This window comes from Haematobia irritans, chromosome 3, assembly GCF_050003625.1.
Source record: "Haematobia irritans isolate KBUSLIRL chromosome 3, ASM5000362v1, whole genome shotgun sequence".
In the NCBI taxonomy this organism is placed as follows: domain Eukaryota; kingdom Metazoa; phylum Arthropoda; class Insecta; order Diptera; family Muscidae; genus Haematobia; species Haematobia irritans.
In genome coordinates this window covers 135030407-135051858 of record NC_134399.1, presented here as the reverse complement: position 1 = coordinate 135051858, position 21452 = coordinate 135030407, and the positions used below count along the sequence as shown (strand labels likewise).

The window sequence follows — 21452 nt, the reverse complement described above, 5'->3', positions numbered from 1 at the left end:
ATATCGGTCAGAGAGTAAAACATAAATGAGAGTATTTTTTATAAGAGCATTGAGTACTTTGTTTTCGTAAATTCCGAACAACAAAGTAAATATAATATTGTGTAAGGTTATTGCTTGTGCGTTTGCTGAGTAAAGTTGTATGGTGAGTATTTTAAAGGTGAATCAGTTGACTCAATGTGCAATGTTCAACTCTAGCTTGTGTGAAGATACCTTCAACTTTATTCACCTCTGTGTGAATGTAGTTGCGCATGGCGCACTTTATTCATATGAATTGTAAATTTGCATGCCCACAAACAGGTTGTAATCTTTAGTGACTTTCTTGGTAACACTCTCACTTTTTCTCTGGGCTACACACATGGCCCGAACCTACAAACAGATTCATACGATGATTGGTGGTGGCAGGCAAGATCATGGCACAGTAATGATTTGTGACTGTTGTTGGATTTACTACGGCTTCCCCCTTCTCCAACTTCTTCATCTGCAGGAAAATTGTGTTTGCTAAAGTCATTGTCATGGTGTACAAAACAGCAATGCCACACAAAAACACTTTCAGTTTTATTTGCATTATTTCACAAAAACCAAATAACGACACTCTCCCCCAAAATGAAAGACAGAAGAGATCTCTTTTGTGAGTTTGGCATGCAATGGCTAAAAGACCAAAATTTCAGCAATGGTCTGGCTAGCTCAATGGCTGAATGACTATCTGGCATGCATGTGATCTTCCGTTTGCCATAGTGAGACGAAGACTTTTGGCGCTAGTTTAAGGGGTTATATTAGTAACCGTTAGCATCTGGGAGTCAGCATTTAATATTCAAAAGCGGCAAGTGACGGTCGTACGTAAAGGCCGTCTTACTTACAAAAAAAAAGTCGCGAACGGGCTTTTTTTATTGAAGCAAAAAAACAGACTAAAATATTTAATTCCCAAAAAAAGTACGATTAAAATTTCAACTCTTTGGTATAACGAATTTTTAAACAAAAAAGCTATACATTACGAACAAAACAAAAAAAAAAATCGGAATAAATACTTCGTATATCTGCTTCCGCTTGTACTAGCTATTCGTTTGTATTTCCTTTTTATTTTTCCTACTAAATCGGAAGTTTGTACGCTACGCTGCCCAAAGTAAAATAGGACATCAGCAACATCAACATCATCGACATCCTTGTCTCCGGTTGGCTGCATACCAAGCTCCTGTTCTAATATAACGGCCATCCATAGAAAAGCTCAAAGGATTAACAGTGTTTTTTTGTGCGATTATATACTGTGCAATTTTTCTCTCTGAATGGTATGCAAAGTTTACAAAAAAAAAAAAAAAACAACAACATAGTATTTAATATCTTTTACGAATATCTAAAAAACAAACAGAAAAATCTAAAACGATTCCAGTCAAATATGACTATAAAAGTGTGCTTGTATATGTATATAAGTGTGTGCCTGTGTGTATGTGTGTGTGCATGTGACAAAGTGTGAGAAATGGGATTATCCTTTGGTGTCAAATCGCAAAGAAATTTTCCTTAGTTATATAACAGAAAACAAAAACCAAAAGATATAATACCCTTAAAGTTATCTAAAGATTTTAAAATTCTATGAAAATTTAAGTCTGGAAAAAAGAAACTAGAAAAAAAGAGTCTCTAAAGAAATATCCTTAATGGTTTTTATTCTCTTATCTTGAATGTACTTAAGATATTTGAATTAAAATCTTTTAAATTGCAAGGAATTTCATCCATAAGTGATTTATCTAAATTTCACATCTTTTGTTTAAAAAATAAAAAACAAAAACTGAAAATTGTTTGAGATCAAAAACCTAAAGCCTTAAATGATAATCCAAAGGGTTTTGCAGTCACAATGCAATTTAAGACATAGAACAAACCCAATAAATATGCAAAGCAATTGAAAATTTTATAAGATTAAAATATATCCAAAATACTTCGAAATTTTAAACCAATTCGTTGATGAAATTAATTTCTATAATGAAACAAGTTAGCAGGAATTAAAGTCAACAATAGCCGATTAAATGTTACACTTAAGAAAAACTACAAAAAACTAAGTCTCTGAGTTTGTAATTAAAAACAAAATTTTGTTTTGAAAATTTTACAGTTGTTACACACGAAAAAAAAAACAAGTAAGGAAAGTCTACAGTCGGGAGAGGCCGACTATGTTATACCCTGCACCACTTTGTAGATCTAAATTTTCGATACCATATCACATCCGTCAAATGTGTTGGGGGCTATATATAAAGGTTTGTCCCAAATACATACATTTAAATATCACTCAATCTGGACAGGATTTGAAAGACTTCTACAAAATCTATAGAATCAAAATTTAAGTCGGCTAATGCACTAGAGTGGAATACAATGTTATTAAAAAAAAATATGGGAAACATTTAAATCAAGCAATTTTAAGGAAACTTCGCAAAAGTTTATTTATGATTTATCGCTCGATATATATGTATTAGAAGTTTAGGAAAACTAGAATCATTTTCGACTAAGCAGTGGCGATTTTACAAGGAAAATGTTGGTATTTTGACCATTTTTGTCGAAATCATATATGGGAGCTATATCTAAATCTGAACCGATTTCAACCAGATTTGGTACGCATAGCTACAATGCTAATTATACTCCCTGCGCAAAATTTCAACTAAATCGGAGCAAAAAATTGGCCTCTGTGGTCATATGAGTGTAAATCGGGCGAAAGCTATATATGGGAGCTATATCTCAATCTGAACCGATTTCAACCAAATTTGGCACGCATAGCTACAATGCTAATTCTACTCCCTGTGCAAAATGTCAATTAAATCGGAGTAAAAGATTGGCCACTGTGGTCATATGAGTGTAAATCGGGCGAAAGCTATATATGGGAGCTATATCTAAATCTGAACCGATTTCAACCAAATTTGGAACACATAGCTACAATGCTAATTCTACTCTCTGTGCAAAATTTCAACTAAATCGAAGCAAAAAATTGGCCTCTGTGGTCATTTGAGTGTAAATCGGGCGATAGCTATATATGGGAGCTATATCTAAATCTGAACCGATTTCCACCAAATTGGACACGCATAGCTATAATGATAATTCTACTCCCTGTGCAAAATTTCAACTAAATCGGAGCAAAAATTTCAAAATTTCAAATCGAAGCAAAAAATTGGCCTCTGTGGTCATTTGAGTGTAAATCGGGCGATAGCTATATATGGGAGCTATATCTAAATCTGAACCGATTTCCACCAAATTGGACACGCATAGCTATAATGCTAATTCTACTCCCTGTGCAAAATTTCAACTAAATCGGAGCAAAAAATTGGCCTCTGTGGGCAAATGAGTGTAAATCGGGCGAAAGCTATATATGGAAGCTATATCTAAATCTGAACCGATTTGGATGATATTTTGCAAGTTTTTCGAGACTCATAAAATATTCGGATGTACGGAATTTGAGGAACATTGGTTGATATACACACCAATTATGACCAGATCGGTGAAAAATATATATGGCAGCTATATCTAAATCTGAACCGATTTTTTCCAAAATCAATAGGGATCGTCTTTAAGCCGAAACAGGACCCTATACCAAATTTTAGGACAATCGGACTAAAACTGCGAGCTGTACTTTGCACACAAAAATACATCAACAGACAGACAGACGGACCGACAGACAGAGTCGCTAAATCGACTCAGAATTTAATTCTAAGACGATCGGTATACTAAACGATGGGTCTCAGACTTTTCCTTCTTGGCGTTACATACAAATGCACAAACTTATTATACCCTGTACCACAGTAGTGGTGAAGGGTATACACATATATAATTCAGTTCACGACCGGTATGAATTTTTGGGTGGTAAAAGAGAGGCAGTAGTGAAATATGGGGGTCGGTTTATATGGGTACTATATACAATTATAAACCTATATGGTCCAAGTTTTGTGTTATTAGTACCGAATTTTAGCAAGATTAAAAGATATTTTCTTATCTTAGAAGACGTCAAATCTGGGGATCGCTTTATCTGAATGATATATATAACTCTGGACCGTTATGGACCCCACTTGGCATGGTTGTTAGCGACCATATACCAATATAAGGTACAACATTTTAACCAAATCGGACGAAATTTGCTCCTCCAAGAGGCTCCAAAGGTCAAATCTGAGGATCGGTTTATATGGGGGCTATATATAATTATCGACATATATGGACCATAGCTAGATCGACTTAGAGGTGTGCACGTGACACGAAATTGTCGTGAATTTTCCGTGAGTCATGATATTTTTCGTGAGTCAGGGTACTTTTCGTGAGTCACGACATTTCGTGCGTGAGTACAAATTTTCTTTTCGTGAGTGTGCGTGAGTCCTACTAAACAATATCGTGGGTGAGTGTACGTGAGTAAGATTTTTCTGTCGTGAGTGTGCGTGAGCGTGAGTAAAATATTACGCACGTGCACACCTCTACTTAGAATTTCACCACGATCCAGAATATATATATACTTTATGGGGACTTAGACCAATATAGAGCCACCGTGGTGCAATGGTTAGCATGCCCGCCTTGCATACACAAGGTCGTGGGTTCGATTCCTGCTTCGACCGAACACCAAAACGTTTTTCAGCGGTGGATTATCCCACCTCAGTAATGCTGGTGACATTTCTGAGGTTTTCAAAGCTTCTCTAAGTGGTTTCACTGCAATGTGGAACGCCGTTCGGACTCGGCTATAAAAAGGAGGTCCCTTGTCATTGAGCTTAACATGGAATCGGGCAGCACTCAGTGATAAGAGAGAAGTTCACCAATGTGGTATCACAATGGACTGCATAGTCTAAGTGAGCCTGATACATCGGGCTGCCACCTAACCTAGTCTAACCTAACTTTGACCAATATTTCGATGTGTTACAAACGGAATGACAAATACGCCCATTCTATGGTGCACCAAATTTCAACGCCTACAGATCAGCCCGTGGACCCACTAGGGACCCACAAATTTGCAAACTTAGAGGAAAACACCTCAGCTTTCACACACAGAAAAACTTATGTTTATCCGTTCAAAAGTTATCCGTTCAATAGTTGCAGAATTATTAAAAACAAGTAAGAAAAGTCTAAAGTCGGGCGGGGCCGACTATATTATATCCTGCACCACTTTGTAGATCTAAATTTTCGATACCATATCACATCCGGCAAATGTGTTGAGTGCTATATATAAAGGTTTGTCCCAACTACATACATTTAAATATCACTCGATTTGGACAGAATTTGATAGACTTCTACAAAATATATAGACTCAAAATTTAAGTCGGCTAATGCACTAGGGTGGAACACAATGTTAGTAAAAAACAAGTGTATACGGCCGTAAGTTCGGCCAGACCGAAGCTTATGTACCCTCCACCATGGACTGCGTAGAAACTTCTACTGAAGCCGATGGCAAGGTATCTTAAAACTTCCTAACAACGTAATATATACCACATATTCCATACGTGGTATATATAGTAAACTACAAAAGGGCCGATTAAATACGTATATAATTAGGTTTAAAGTTTCTATAGAAATAAAATTTTGACAAAATAAAATTTTGACAACATTTTCTATAGAAGTAGAATTTTGACAACATGGACAACATTTTCTATAGAAATAAAATTTGGAAAAAATTTTCCATAGAAATAAAATTTTGACAAAATTTTCTATAGAAATAAAATTTTGTCAAAATTTTCTATAGAATTAAAATTTTGACAAAATTTTCTATAGAAATAAAATTTTGACAAAATTTTCTATAGAAATAAAATTTTGGTAGATTATTTTTGGCTCGAGTGGCAACCATGATTATGAACCGATATGGACCAATTTTTGTGTGATTGGAGATCGGCTATATATAACTATAGACCGATATGGACCAATTTTGGCATGTTTATTAGCAGCCTTATACTAACACCACGTTGCAAATTTCAACCGGATCGGATGAATTTTGCTCCTCCAAGAGGCTCCGGAGATCAAATCTGGGAAACGGTTTATATGGGGGCTATATATAATTATGGACCGATATGTACCAATTCTTGCGTGTTTGTTAGAGACCACATTCTAACACCATGTTCCAAATTTCAACCGGATCGGATGAATTTTGCTCCTCCAAGAGGCTCCGGAGGACAAATCTGGGGATCGATTTATATGGGGCTATATATAATTATGGACCGATATGGACCAATTCTTGCATGGTTGTTAGAGACCATATACTAACACCACGTACCAAATTTCAACCGGATCGGATGAAATTTGCTTCTCTTAGAGGCTCCGCAAGCTAAATTGGGGGATCGGTTAATATGGGGGCTTTATATAAATATGGACCGATGTGGACCAAGTTTTGCATGGTTGTTAGAGACCATATACTAACACCATGTACCAAATTTCAGCTCCGCAAGCCAAATCTGGGGGTCCGTTTATATGGGGGCTATACGTAAAAGTGGACCGATATGGCCCATTTGCATTACCATCCGACCTACATCAATAAAAACTACTCGTGCCAAGTTTTAAGTCGATAGCTTGTTTCGTTCGGAAGTTGGGAAGCGTGTTTTCAACAGACGGACGGATGCTTAGATCGACTCAGAATTTCACCACGACCCAGGATACACGCAAAAAAATAATTCTTTCCTCCCAAACGAAATTTTAGACAAACAAAGTTCGTTTCTCATTTGCTTTTCGCTGTAAGGAAGTGTATTTGGAAGAAAAGTATATACTTTTTGTGATAAACGTTTATTCTTTTCCAGGATGTAAAAACAATTTCATAAAGACTAGCTCAAAAAAAAACATTATTTTCTTGCTAATTGCATTGTCCCCCATATCTTTCTCACATCCACGAGGATTTTTAGTTCTTAACACCTTTTCCTGTAATACCAACAATGTTGAAGAAATTATACGATTTTATAAATTTTTAAAATTTTTTTTACCTTTCGCCTGGACGGAGAATCGAACCGCGGACCATGCACATTGTAAGCCAACACACTAACCACTGAGCTATGTACCTGCTATGGTCATCAATAGATAAATATCCATATAAGTTATATTTATATAGCATAGCTTGCGGCGCCCACGAACCGAATAAACAAAGTTTATTTACCGGAAAAAACATTTAGTTTGGCACCGTGGTGCAGTGGTAGCTACGTCCGACTCTCATGCCAAAGGTCGTGGGTTCGATCCCTGCTTCGGCCAAAGTTTTTTTTTTGCTTTTGTTTTTTTTTTACATATATTCCAGATATATTCGGAAGATTCCGAAAAAATGTTCAACATTACATTGTACTATATTAAATTTTGAACTGTAAAATGTGTCTTACTAAAGACCTAAAGTCAGAAAAGAACAGTGTTTGATATAAACGAAATGGACTGATTTGTTATTTCAAAAATAACTTTTTTTATTGAAAAAATAAAAATTTTGTAACAAACGAATTTTTTTGGTGATAAAAGTTTAAAATTTTCGAAGCACTTCAAAAAACTCTAACAAAAGAAAAACGTTTTCGGTACACGTTTTCCAAACGTTTTTTTTCTTTGCGTGTATATATACTTTATGGGCTCTTAGGGCAATATTTCGATGTGTGACAAACGGAATGACAAAGTTAATATGCCCCCATCCTATGGTGGAGGGTATAAAAATTATAATAAATTAAAATATTTTATTTAGGGGTTTTTAAGCATTATACTAATTCTGCTGGCAAATTTAAAAAGTTTATTTGTTTACATAGTTAAAGCAGATTATCAACTTAATGCTTTGTAATTCCTCTCATTTGTGCACTAGTTTTCCGTGCAACAAAATATCTGCTGTTGCCGTTTTATTTTTACCCCTCTCTCATATTTTCTCAATTGTGTTCTTGTGCAAGTTAAAAAGATATCTAGAGGAAATTATATTTATTACAAGACCAGCAGCAGAAAAAAAGAGCATTGCAAAAAAAAAAAAAAAAAAAACAATGGCAAGATTGTAAACGGATGCATTTGCTTGTATATCAAAGAAAAACCAAGTACTACTTAGTCCTGTTGAAAGTAAAGACGAAACAAAAAAAAAAAAAAACACTAAAAACGACGCACCAAAGGAAAGATAGATAGAAGGGCTACATGCCACTGGCACACATATAACAGACATTATGCGTCTACATTCATTATCCTTGTAATCCTTGGCAAATACTCTGCTAAGTAGTTAAGTAAACTGGGGTGTAACTATTGCCACCGCATGCTGCAAAAGTGAGGTAGTGTACAACAATAACAGCTTGGGGCTGAAATGGCAATCAATGTTGTCGGATTAGATGGTTTTGCAATAAAAGTTGGCTTTATTATTTTATTCATTTTTTTGTTGTTGCTAATTTTGCGATATTAGAAGGTTGACATTTCTAATAATACTTTTTTTAGGACGGGGAACATATAAAATGTTTGCCGAATATTATGCGTTTTCGGCAAGCATATTTATGTATAACGAGTAAAAATATTTATGAAACAATCTGGCAACCATAAGTCCACTAAGCAACGCAGTTTTATATATCCCCTCAGTTTTTTGGAAATTTAGTTTATTTACCCTTGCCGGGTTTTATATGTAGAAAAATTCAGAAAATTTATTACAATAACTTAAGGAAAGTCTAAAATCGGGCGGGACCGACTTTACCATTTTGTAGATCACCATTTTTAAATTTCTTGGGTACTATATATAAAGCTTTAGTATTTTCATATACCTATATTAAAATCTGAATCGATTTGGTAAATTTTTTTCAATTTCTACATAACCTCCAGATTTAAAATTTAAATCAGCTAATGCCCTGGGCGGAACACAATGCTGATGGGTAAATATGGGAAATATTTAAAGCTAAAGCCAAAATTTGTATGCCAAATTTTAAAAAAGTGATTTTATGGTTTATAGGGCGATATATATTTATTACTCATATATCATAATTTCCAAAAATGTCTTCCCAAAGAAGTTTTTTATATAAACTACCCAGGAGGTTCTTTTGATTCACTTTTGAACATGCCAAAAAATTCTTTCCTCCCGAACGAAATTTTAGACAAACAAAGATCGTTTCTCGTTTGCTTTTCGCGGTAAGGAAGTTTCTTTGGAAGAAAAGTATATACTTTTTTGTGATAAACGTTTATTCTTTCATAAAGACTAACTCAAAAAATCTTTTCTGGCTAATTGCATTTTCTCTCACATTTTTCTCACTTCCACAGTTTTTTTTTTAGTTCTTAGCAACTTTTTCTGTAATACAAAAAATGTAGAATAAATTATTAGATTTTATAAATTTTTAAAATTTTTCCTTTCGCCTGGACGGAGAATCGAATCGCGGACCATAAAATTTGTGAGGCAACACACTATCCACAGGGCTACGTAGCTGTTATTGACTCTTTGTGCAAAATTTTACGCAACTCGGGATAAATATTTGGCCTCTTTGGAGTGTAAATAGGCGAAACCTATATATGGGATTTCAACCAAATTCGTTACGCACATTTATAATGTTAATTCTACTTCCTGTGCAAAATTTCACGTAACTCGGAACTAAAAATTGGCCTCTGGGGCCATAGGAGTGTAAATCGGGAGAAAGCTATATATGGCAGCTATATCTATATCTGAACCGATTTCAAACAAATTCGGTACGCATATTTATAATGTTAATTCTACCCCCTGTGCAAAATTTCACTTAAATCGGAACAAAAAATTGGCCTCTGGGGTCATAGGATTGCAAATCGGGCGAAAACTATATATGAGCGCTCTATCTGAATCTGAACCGATTTGACTGATATTTTGCAAAATTTACGAGACTCACAAAATATTCGATTATACGAAATTGGAAGAAGATCGGTTGATAAATACGTCATTTAAATATGACCAGATCGGTTATAAATATATATATATGACAGCTATATCTAAATCTGAACCGATTTTTTTGCAAAATCAATAGGGATCGTCTTGGAGCCGAAAAGGGCTCTCTGCCAAATTTGAGGACGATCGGACTTAAACTGCGAGCTGGACTTTTCACACAAAAATACATCAACAGACAGACAGATGGACATCGCTAAATCGACTAAAAGATGGGTCTATGACTTTTCCTTGTCGGAAAATGCACAAATGCACAAACTTATTATACCGAGTACCACAGTAGTGGTGAAGGGTATAAGAGTATTTCATACCCTCAAAAAAAAGTGAACTCTCTATTTCACTAAAGCCAATTTAACTTTATTTTAGTTCATGGAATTATTATGTTTGGAGAAAGTTTTCTTTACTCTAATAATTTTTTGTGTACGTTAGTTAAATTAACTAAATGCGAGAAAAAATATACTCAAATGAAGCTAAATATTAACTAAATTCAGAATTTCTTTAAATTTGTAAATTTTACCAAAAATGCGTCCATCATGAACTTCGTATGTCACTAAAGACATTCTTGCAATTTTGAACCCCATGTTTTTCCTTTAAACTACAAAACTTTCTTTAACAAGTGAAACAACTTAGTTATGACTAATAAATGTTCTTGAATTTGTCGAAAAATATTTACTTATTTTTATGACATCCGCGTGATGCCAACGCTTGTAATACTGTTTAGTTAAAATTTTCTACAAATATTCAAAATTTTCTAAAATTAACCGAAAATGTTCTTTCTGGTGGGTTCACTGTTTTTTCAGTGTAGTAACCACAAAAATTTTATCAAAAACTTCAATGTAACGATCTTTTTTTATAAATTTGGTAGATTTAAAAAAAAAATTTTTTTTCTTCAAATTTTGATAGATTATTTTTGGCACGAGTGGCAAGGGGCTATCTTGAGCATTATTGCCAAAGACACCATGTGGCTATCTCATATTTTGCTGGGTGTTGCAAACATATGCACTAACTTATAATACCCTATTCCACAATATGGCGTACACTAAAAAAAATATTGTCGTGAGGTCAAAGATTTCATGTCTTTAAAATACGATTATAAATTTTGCTTAGCATATAAGACGCATTTCTCTAAAATAAAGTTATTTTCCTTGTCCAAAAGTCGATAAACTTTTCAATGAAGTCGTATTGTCCTTATAATTAAGTGATTTGACTTAAAAATGGGTATCTTAACATGAAAGAAAAAATTTATAGGCTAAGGTCAACTTGACTTTAATAATTCAGAAAAATTCTTTAAATTTAATGAAATTGTCTTTAAATTTGTTGTCTTTTTGCATCTTGACTACAAAGCAAAAAATCGTTCAATTATAGGACATGTTTTTCAAAACTTTATTTTAAAGAAGTTTTTCACTTCAAATATAGCATAATTTCTACTGGAAGTCGAGTCCTAATTTGGAAAATAAAGTTGCGGTTAACTCGTTTTTAAAGGACTTTGATAGCATATGAAGAAAAAAAGCTGATAAAGCGAAAAATTAAAATTTGCTTCCTAGAAGCAAGTACACAAAACCTAAATTTAAAAGAGAATTGTGTCTTAAAAGTATCCTTACTTGTATTCTCCGCTTCTTTGGCTCGGAATCAATACCAAATTTTTTAAAGTAAAGACAAAATCTTTGGAACCGAGTATGCTTTTTTTCAGTGTAGGGTATAAAAAAAAGTTAAAAAGAAAGGATTTTTATATATCATCTCAAAAGAACTTCTTGTTAAGCTAAAATGACAAAAGGACTTTCATTTTTGTTTACTGGGATAATATGAATGAAGCCATTAGATCTTTTGAACTGAATAAAATAGACTAAAAATTAAACTTAACTTAAAAATTGTTTAAAGTTAAGTATTTTATATATCACTCCAAAACAACTTTTTCGGAAGTTAAAATTGATGCCATCTCTAGAAAATCATCTTTGATATGCATTAAAAATAGTGACTTATGAAAAAACTAATAGGGAGCTATTAGACCTATCAAAAAACGTATACACATATGTTACATCGTCAACTTTCCCTTTTCAAGGATATTTTGGAACAATATGGCAACCACGCATCTCATTCAGAAACCATGAAACGCACTTTCCCATATATCCTCAATTCCTTTCTGAAAACAAAACCAAAAAACGAAAGTGTACATTGGAATTCACTTCCCCTTCTGAGGAGTTCTCATTTTTTTCTCTCATTCTTCTCAACCTTATAGAGGACGTAAAGTTTTCTTCCGTTCGCTTGTCTGTATGTCTGTCCCTCCGTTCATCTCTCCGACTATGCATTGATGCGTGGTACATAGTCGTATAGCCGGCAAAGTTTAACAGCATATATTTTTGCACTAATTGCAGTAAATGAAAAATAATTTCTTTCTTTAACACGAAGAAGTAGTAAATGTTGGAAAAAAAAACCCCAAACGAAAGAAAGACGACAATGCTATCAGATAGAAATACTTGTAGTTATGAAAAAGTTTTAGAACCCCTTCCACCCCCCTTCCATAATAGTTGTGGAATGTTGGAAGTAAAAGGATTCTTGGCCCAAGCAACCACCGACCAAGTGAACTGTATTGGCATATTAACACATAAAAAATGTATAGGAAAATTCAAATGCTTAGAAATTCTAATGGGACTTTTGGAAAGAATTTTGTGAAAAGTCAGAAAACATTTTTATGTAAGTGAAATTGGATGGATGGTTACCACTTCAATTTCGTTTTGCATTCCTCATAGTGAGGGATATGTTCTAGCATATCTATATCAGAAAATTAATCACATAAACAAAGTTGTATTGACACAATTAACAAAGAAAATGAAAACAAAAATGACAAGTATATACGACCGTAAGTTCGGCCAGGCCGAAGCTTATGTACCCTCCACAATGGATTGCGTAGAAACTTCTTCTAAACACTGCCATCCACAATCGAATTACTTGAGTTGTGGTAACGCTTGCCGGTAAATTGTATGTAAGTCCATACGTGGTATATATTAAATCAAAAAAGATCGATCCAATACGTATATAATTCAGTTTGATAAAGTAGACATAAAATGTTGACAACATTTTCTACAGAAATAAAATTTTAACAAAATTTTCTATAGAAATAAAATTTTCACAAAATTTTCTATAGAAATAAAAATTTTGACAAAATTTTCTATAGAAAGAAAATTTTGACAAAAATTTCTACAAAAATAAAATTTTAACAAAATTTTCTATAGAAATAAACTTTTGACAAAATTTTCTATAGAAATAAAATCTTGGTAGATTATTTTTGGCTCGAGTGGCAACCATGATTATGAACCGAATAAAATTTGAACAAAATTTTCTATAGAAATAAAATTTTGACAATGATGAAAATTTTATTATGAACCGAATAAAATGTTAACAAAATTTTCTCTAGAAATAAAATTTTGGTAGATTATTTTTTGTAGAAATAAAATTTTGACAAAATTTTCTATAGAAATAAAATTTTGGTAGATTATTTTTGGCTCTAGTGGCAACCATGATTATGAACCGATATGGACCAATTTTTGTGTGATTGGACCAATTTTGGTATGGTTGTTAGCGACCACATACTAACACCACGTGCCTAATTTGAACCGGATCGGATGAATTTTGCTCCTCCAAGAGGCTCCGGAGGTCAAATCTGAAGAATGTTTTATATGGGGCTATATATAATTATGGACCGATATGGACCAATTCTGGCACGGTTGTTAAAGATCATATACTAACACCATGTTCCGGATTGGATGAAATTTGCTTCTCTTGGAGACTTCGCAAGCCAAATCTGGGGATCGGTTTATATGGGGGCTATATATAATTATGAACCGATGTGGACCAATTTTTGCATGGTTGTTAGAGACCATATACCAATATCATGTACCAAATTTCAGGCGGATCGGATGAAATTTGCTTCTCTTTGAGGCTCCGCAACCCAAATCTGGGGATCGGTTTATATGGGTGCCATATATAATTATGGACGGATGTGGACCAATTTTTGCACGGTTGTTAGAGACCATATACCAATACCATGTACCAAATTTCAGCCGGATCGGATGAAATTTGCTCCTCTTTGAGGCTTCGCAAGCCAAATCTGGAGATCGGTTTATATGGGCTATATATAATTATGGACCGATGTGGACCAATTTATGCATGGTTGTTAGAGACCATATACCAACATCATGTACCAAATTTCAGCCGGATCGGATGAAATTTGCTTCTCTTTGAGGCTCCGCAAGCCATCGGTTTATATGGGGGCTATATATAGCTATATATAATTGTGGACCGATGTGGACCTATTTTAGCATAGTTGTTAGAGACCATATACCAACACCATGTACCAAATTTCAGCCAGATCGGATGAAATATGCTTCTCTTTGAGGCTCCGCAAGCCAAATCTTGGGATCGGTTTATATGGGGGCTATATATTATTATGGACCGATGTAGACCAATGTTTGCATGGTTGTTAAAGACCATATACCAACACCATGTACCAAATTTCAACCGGATCGGATGAATTTTGCTACTCCAAGAGGCTCCGCAAGCCAAATCTGAGGATCCTTTTATATGGGGGCTATACGTAAAAGTGGACAGATATGGCCCATTTGCAATACCATCCGACCTACATCAATAGTAACTACTTGTGCCAAGTTTCCAGTCGATAGCTTGTTTCGTTCGGCAGTTTGCGTGATTTTAGCAGACGGACGGACGGACATGCTTAGATCGACTCAGAATTTCACCACGACCCAGAATATATATACTTTATGGGGTCTTAGAGCAATATTTCGATGTGTTACAAACGGAATGACAATGTTAATATACCCCCCATCCTATGGTGGAGGGTATAAAAATCTATGCTCTAATTAAAACATCAACATGCGAAGTATTTCCCCCAAATCATGAATCCTTTAATTAGATCTCTTCCAGTTGCTGTCTATGATAAAGTGTTGAAGGAATTCCATATACACTTAAATAATTTCCAAATAGAGGACCTTCAAACAAAAAATAAGTCTTAATTATGTTTGTCCTTTCTTTTGCGCCTTGACCAAGCTCAGGGAGAAAAAACATATAAAAACACCAGCTTTTTTACAGTGATCAGCTACGATTGGTCTTAAGGACTATTGGCGGCAGCAATGGCTCATTAGAGAAATGCCTCATTGAAAACAATTGAACATAGAAGTTGAAACGGAAAGCGGATGGATGGATGGACGGACGGACGGTGGGTAAAAGTGTGAGGACTATGAAGCCTTTCATTAAATAACAAATAAGTAATTGAAAGTTTTCCCATGTTGTTTTTCTGGCTAGTACTTTTAACACTGTTTATTTGTTAGACTTTGGGTATTTTGTATCTTCATCTTTGAAAGTTTCTAAAATTGTCCTTTTTGTGGCTAAGTGGGTAGAGTGGCATGATGAAATCTTACTTTTGGTATTTTTTTTCTTACACACACTGAAAAAACTGTGAACCCACAGGGAAGAAAAATTTTGGTTAATTTTAGAAAGTTTTGATAATTTTTAGAAAATTTTAACTAAATAGTATTCCAAACGCCTGACTTTCCTCCTTACTTTCCTAGAATACCTCTAGATTTCCAATTTCAGACAAATTGGGTAAAAACTTCTTGAAGCCCAAGAAATAAAATCGGGGGATCGGCCTATATGGGAGCTATATCAAAACATCGACCGATAATCACCATTTTCGGCACATCTCCTTACTTTCCTAGAATACCTCTAGATTTCCAATTTCAGACAAATTGGGTAAAAACTACGTATTCTAGAAGCCCAAGAAGTAAAATCGGGAGATCGTTTTATATGGGGGCTATATCAAAACATGGTCTGATACTCACAATTTTCGGCACATCTCTTTATTTTCCTAGAATACCTCTAGATTTTAAATTTCAGGCCAATTGGGTAAAAAATACGGATTCTAAAAGCTCAAGAAGTAAAATCGGGAGATCGGTCTATATGGGGGCTATATCAATACATGGACCTATACTCACCATTTTCGGCACATCTCTTTAAGGTCCTAGAATACTTTTAGATATCCGGTTTGAGGCAAATTGGGTAAAAATTACGGATTCTAGAAGACCAAGGAGTAAACTCGGGGTATTGGTCTATATGGTGGCTATATCAAAACATGGACCGGTGCTCTCGTCTTTAGGCTTCTAGAGTACCTCTAGGTTTCAAATTTCAGGTACATTGGATTAAAACTACGGATTCTAGAAGCCCAAGAAATAAAATCGGGAAACCGGTCTATACGGGGGCTATATCAAAACATGGACCGATACACCCCTATTTTCGGCACACCTCTTTATGGCCCTAGAATACCTCTAGATTTCCAATTTCAGGCAAATCGGATAGAAAATACACTTTCTAGACGCCCAAAAACAAAATCGGGAAATCGGTCCATATGGGCGCTATACCGAAACATGGATCGATACTCACCATTTTTGGCACACCTCTTTATGGTCATAAAATACCTCTAGATTTCAAATTTCAGGCAAATTGGATAAAAAGTTCGATTTCTATAAACCCAATACCCCGAATCGGGAGGTCGGTTTATATGGGGACTATATCAAAACTTGGACCGATATAGCCCTTCTTCGAACTTGACCTGCCTGCAAACAAAAGACGAACCTGTGCCAAATTTCAGGACGATAGCTCCATTATTGAAGGCTGTAGCGTGATTATAACAGACAGACTGACGGACAGACGGACATGCTTATATCGTCTTAGAATTTCTCCCTGATCAAGAATATATACTGTATATAGTCGGAAATCGATATTTCCATATGTTACAAACGGAATGACAAACTTATTATACCCCCGTCACCATTCTATTGTGGTGGGTATAAAAAATTAGGGCTTGTTCACAAAGAATGTTCCCTATCGAGACATTTGTATCATGACGCTCACTTCATACCGGTATATCGGTATATAGGCTAAAAATTATTTGAAAAAATTCAAAATATGAAAAAGTCGAGCTATAAAAATTAAATTAAAAGAACTTTCTGTGTAGTTAAAATTAAGAACATCTTTTGGAGGACATTTTTGGAAGAGCTTTTAAAGTTGTCCCTTTAGAACAACTTCCAATTTTGTTGGGGTGTTCCTGGGTTAGGTTAGGTATAGCGGCTGCCCGATATATCAGGATCACTTAGAATATTCAGTTCATTGTAATACCACAGCGGTGAACTTCTCTCTTATCACTGAGTGCAGCCCCATTCTATGTTAAGCTCAATGACAAGGGACCTTCTTTTTATAGCCGAGTCCGAACGGCGTTCCAAATTGCAGTGAAACCCCTTATAGAAGATGTGAAACACTCAGAAAGGTCAACAGCACTACGGAGATAGGATAATCCATTCCATCTCAGTGTTTGGTCGAAACTGGGTTCGAACCCACGACCCTGTGTATGCAAGGCGGGCATGCTAACCATTGCACCACGATGCCTCCCAAATATAGAAAATTTTACAATTCGAAATATTGGTATCAGATCGCATAAAGTCTGGGTCATGGTTAAATTCCGAGTCGATCTAGCGATGTCTGTCCGTCCGTCTATCAAAATCACACTAACTTGTGAACGAAGCAAACAATCCACTTCAACATGTAGTTGTTATTGATGTAGGTCACATGGTATTACAAATGACCAATATCAGACTACATTTACCTCCCCATATAAACCGATTCTCTATAAAAAGGAAAATTTCATCTGATTTCGTCGGCACAAATATGTAAAAATTACGACAAAAATATAAATTATTTAGAGGTAGAAAATTGCCACCACCTGAAAAAAGCATGAAATTTTTCACTTATTGGCACAACGGCAACACTGGATATGTGTGATCCGATAAATATAATTTTAATAAATTAACTAACACATCAGTTAAAGAAAATTCGGCTCGACTCACTTGGCCTGCATTGATTAGAACATATTTACAGACCGACTAATTGCCAACTATTACAAAAAAATACTATTTTTTCTAAAGTGTACACGTTTAAAAGTAAACAAACCCTAAAGTCTTCTAATTAGTTTTGTTTTTCTTTAATTTGCTGCTTCTCTTCTTTTTTCTGTTTTTTTTTTCAAACGCTTTTAATCCTATTTTTATTCAATTAGACGATTTTTTCTCAGCTTCTTATTATTTTTGTTGGTTTCCTTGTCATTCGCGTTTTTTTTCTGATACCCCAAGGATGGAGCAAATTTATGGAGATTTATTTTTGTTTAATATACGAAAGCATGACAAGCGACATGTATTCTTTCATGGATATTTTTTGAATTATATTTGATATTGTCTTTTTCCGTTCTTGTTTCTCCATTTTTTTTTTTTGCTTTGCCAAAGGACAGTTAATGAGGCATTTGAGTAAGTACTTTGGTGGGGCAGTGAAAGGGAGCGGATAAAAAGTTTAAACATTTTCTTTTAGGAGAAAATTCTCTTGAGATAAAATGGCAATGTCTTCACCATTTAACGAGAAATAACAATATAAGGATACTTTAATGAGGAAACAAAAGTATTTAAGATCATTTTCCGAAAGAGGAAAATAAAAGAAAGAAGGAGTTATAAAACGGCCAGGATAGGGTAGCCATGGCTACCAATGCTAACCATTGGAATCATAATTGTGCTTGCTATCTCCAATTTCAACTATCAGCTCCATATCATGTGATTATTCCACAGAATATAGTGTTAGAATCACGATGACCATAGTTGGTAGCATAATATCAAACCAAACCAGATTGGTAGAATTCTTCATGATTCTGGAATAAATAGGAATAACATTTCACAAAATTTTTTATAAACAAAATTTTTTAAACAAATTTTGACAAAATTTTCTATAGAAATTAGCTTTTGACAAAATTTTCTGAATATATATTTTCTGAATATGAAATAAAATGTTGACATAATTTTCTATAGAAATAAAATTTTGACAAAATTTTCCGTAGAAATATAATTTTGACAAAATTTTCTATAGAAATAAAATTTTGAAAAAAATTCCTATAGAAATAAAATTTTTTATAGAAATAAAATTTTGATAAAATTTTCTATAGTAATAAAATTTTGACAATTTTCTATAGAAATAAAATTTTCTATAGACATAAAATTTTGAAAAAAAAAAACAATTTTATAGAACTAAAATTTTTCTATAGTAATAAATTCTCTATAGTAATAAAATTCCGACAAAATTGTCTATAGAAATAATATTTTGTTAAATTTTTCTATAGAAATAAAACTTTTATAAAATTTTCTATAGAAATAAAATTGTGATAAAAATTTTCTATAGAAATAAAATTTTGATAAAATTTTCTATAGAAATAAAATTTTGACAAAATTTTCTATAGAAATAAAATTTTGACAAACTTTTCTGTAGAAATAAAATTTTAACAAAATTTTCTATAGAAATAAAATTTTGACACAATTTTCTATAGAAATAAAATTTTGACAAAATTTTCTATAGAAATAAAATTTTGATAAAAATCTACTATAGAAATAAAATTTTGATAAAAATTACTATAGCAACAAAATTTTGATAAATATTTTCTATGGAAACAAAATTTTCTATAGAAATAAATTTTTTTTTATAGAAATAAAGTGTTGAGAAAATTCTCTATAGAAATAAAATTTGGACAAAATTTTCTATAGAAATAAAATGTTGACAAAATTTTCTACAGAAATACAATCTTGACAAAATGTTCTATAGAAATAAAATTTGGACAAAATTTTCTATAGAAATAAAATGTTGACAAAATTTTCTACAGAAATACAATTTTGACAAAATTTTCTATAGAAATAAAATTTTGACAAAATTTTCTATAGAAATAAAATTTTGACAAAATTTTCTATAGAAATAAAATTTTGACAAAATTTTCTATTGAAATAAAATTTTGACATAATTTTCTATAGAAATAAAATTTTGGCAAAATTTTCTATAGAAATAAAGTCTTGACAAAATTTTCTATAGAAATAAAATTTTGACAAAATTTTCTACAGTAATAAAATTTTGACAAAATTTTCTACAGTAATAAAATTTTCTATAGAAATAAAATTTTGACAAAATTTTCTATTGAAATAAAATTTTGACATAATTTTCTATAGAAATAAAATTTTGGCAAAATTTTCTATAGAAATAAAGTCTTGACAAAATTTTCTATAGAAATAAAATTTTGACAAAATTTTCTACAGTAATAAAATTTTGACAAAATTTTCTACAGTAATAAAATTTTGACAATTTTCTATAGAAATAAAATTTTCTATAGACATAAAATTTTGACAAAAAATTTTGTAATTAAAAAATTTTAAATTTTAAATTTTCTATAGAAATAAAACTTTTGTAAAATTTTCTATAGAAATAAAATTTTTATAAAATTTTCTACAGAAATAAAATTTTGATAAAAATTTTCTATAGAAATAAAATTTTGATAAAATTTTCTATAGAAATAACATTGTGACAAAATTTTCTATAGAAATAAAATGTTGACAGAATTTTCAATAGAAATAAAATTTTGACAAAATTTATTATAAAAAAAAAATTGACAAAAGTTTCTGTAGAAATAAAATTTTGTCAATTTTTTTATAGAAATAAAAGTTTGAAAACATTTTCTATAGAAATACAATTTTGACACAGTTTTCTAAAAAAATAAAGTTTTGAAAAATGTGTATATAGAAATACAATTTTGACAAAATTTTCTATAGAAATACAATTTTGACAAAATTTTCTATAGAAATTAAATTTTTGACAAAATTTTCTATAGAAATAAAATTTTGACAAAATTTTCTATAGAAATACAGTTTTGACAAAATTTTTAATAGAAATAAAACTTTGACACAATTTTTAATAGAAATAAAATTTTGACAAAATTTTCTATAGAAATAAAATTTTTACAAAATTTTCCATAGAAATAAAATTTTGACAAAATTTTCTACAGAAATAAAATTTTGACAAAATTTTCTAAAGAAAGAAAATTCAAACGTAGTGGCGAGCAAGTCACAACAGGACCACCAGTTTCAAAATGAATTTCCCTGAAAACGGACATCGATGGTGTTCGAAATATTGGAAAGAAAACAAAAATAAAACACTATAAAAAAACTAAGATTTTATTTTGTTTCATTAGTACATGGCCTCAAGCCTTACAAACTCTACAAATGGAAATAGAATTTTGACAAAATTTCTATAGAAGTAAAATTTTGACAAAATGTTCTATAGAAATAAAATTTTGACAAAATTTTCTATAGAAATAAAATTTTTACAAAATTTTCTATAGAAATAAAATTTTGACAAAATTTTCTACAGAAATAAAATTTTGACAAAATTTTCTATAGAAATAAAATATTGGCAACATTTTCTATAAAAATAAATTTTTTTATAATAATAAAAAAGACATTTTTGCGAATTGCAAAAAAAAAGTAATTATATATAATAAATTTTCGTTAATTTTCCAAAAAAATTTATACTTGTTTTTAAAATGTTGTTAAGCTCCATTATAAATAAAATATTTCCATTACAAAAATGAACAAACAAAATTTCCATTACAATTTAAACAAAAAATATTTCCATTCTTGCATGGCCTTGAGAAAATGTTCCCAGAAAATGTTCGAATTTAATTTTCGTAAAATTTAATTTTCTGTACTTTTCTTATTGAAAACTATTTCTTTCTTTA

At 32.3% G+C, this 21452-nt stretch overlaps 1 protein-coding gene across 2 annotated transcripts in view; it reads left to right on the top strand.

The window, feature by feature from the left end:
• Positions 1-819: 819 nt before the first annotated feature.
• The window catches only part of LOC142229896 (uncharacterized), a 99611-nt gene continuing 78978 nt past the window's right edge, over positions 820-21452 (top strand). For both annotated transcript variants that reach the window (XM_075300482.1, XM_075300481.1), the window contains exon 1: positions 820-1283. In XM_075300482.1, the coding sequence (XP_075156597.1) occupies positions 1281-1283 (3 nt within the window). In that variant the 5' untranslated portion in view covers positions 820-1280. The remainder of the gene's footprint in view (positions 1284-21452) is intronic.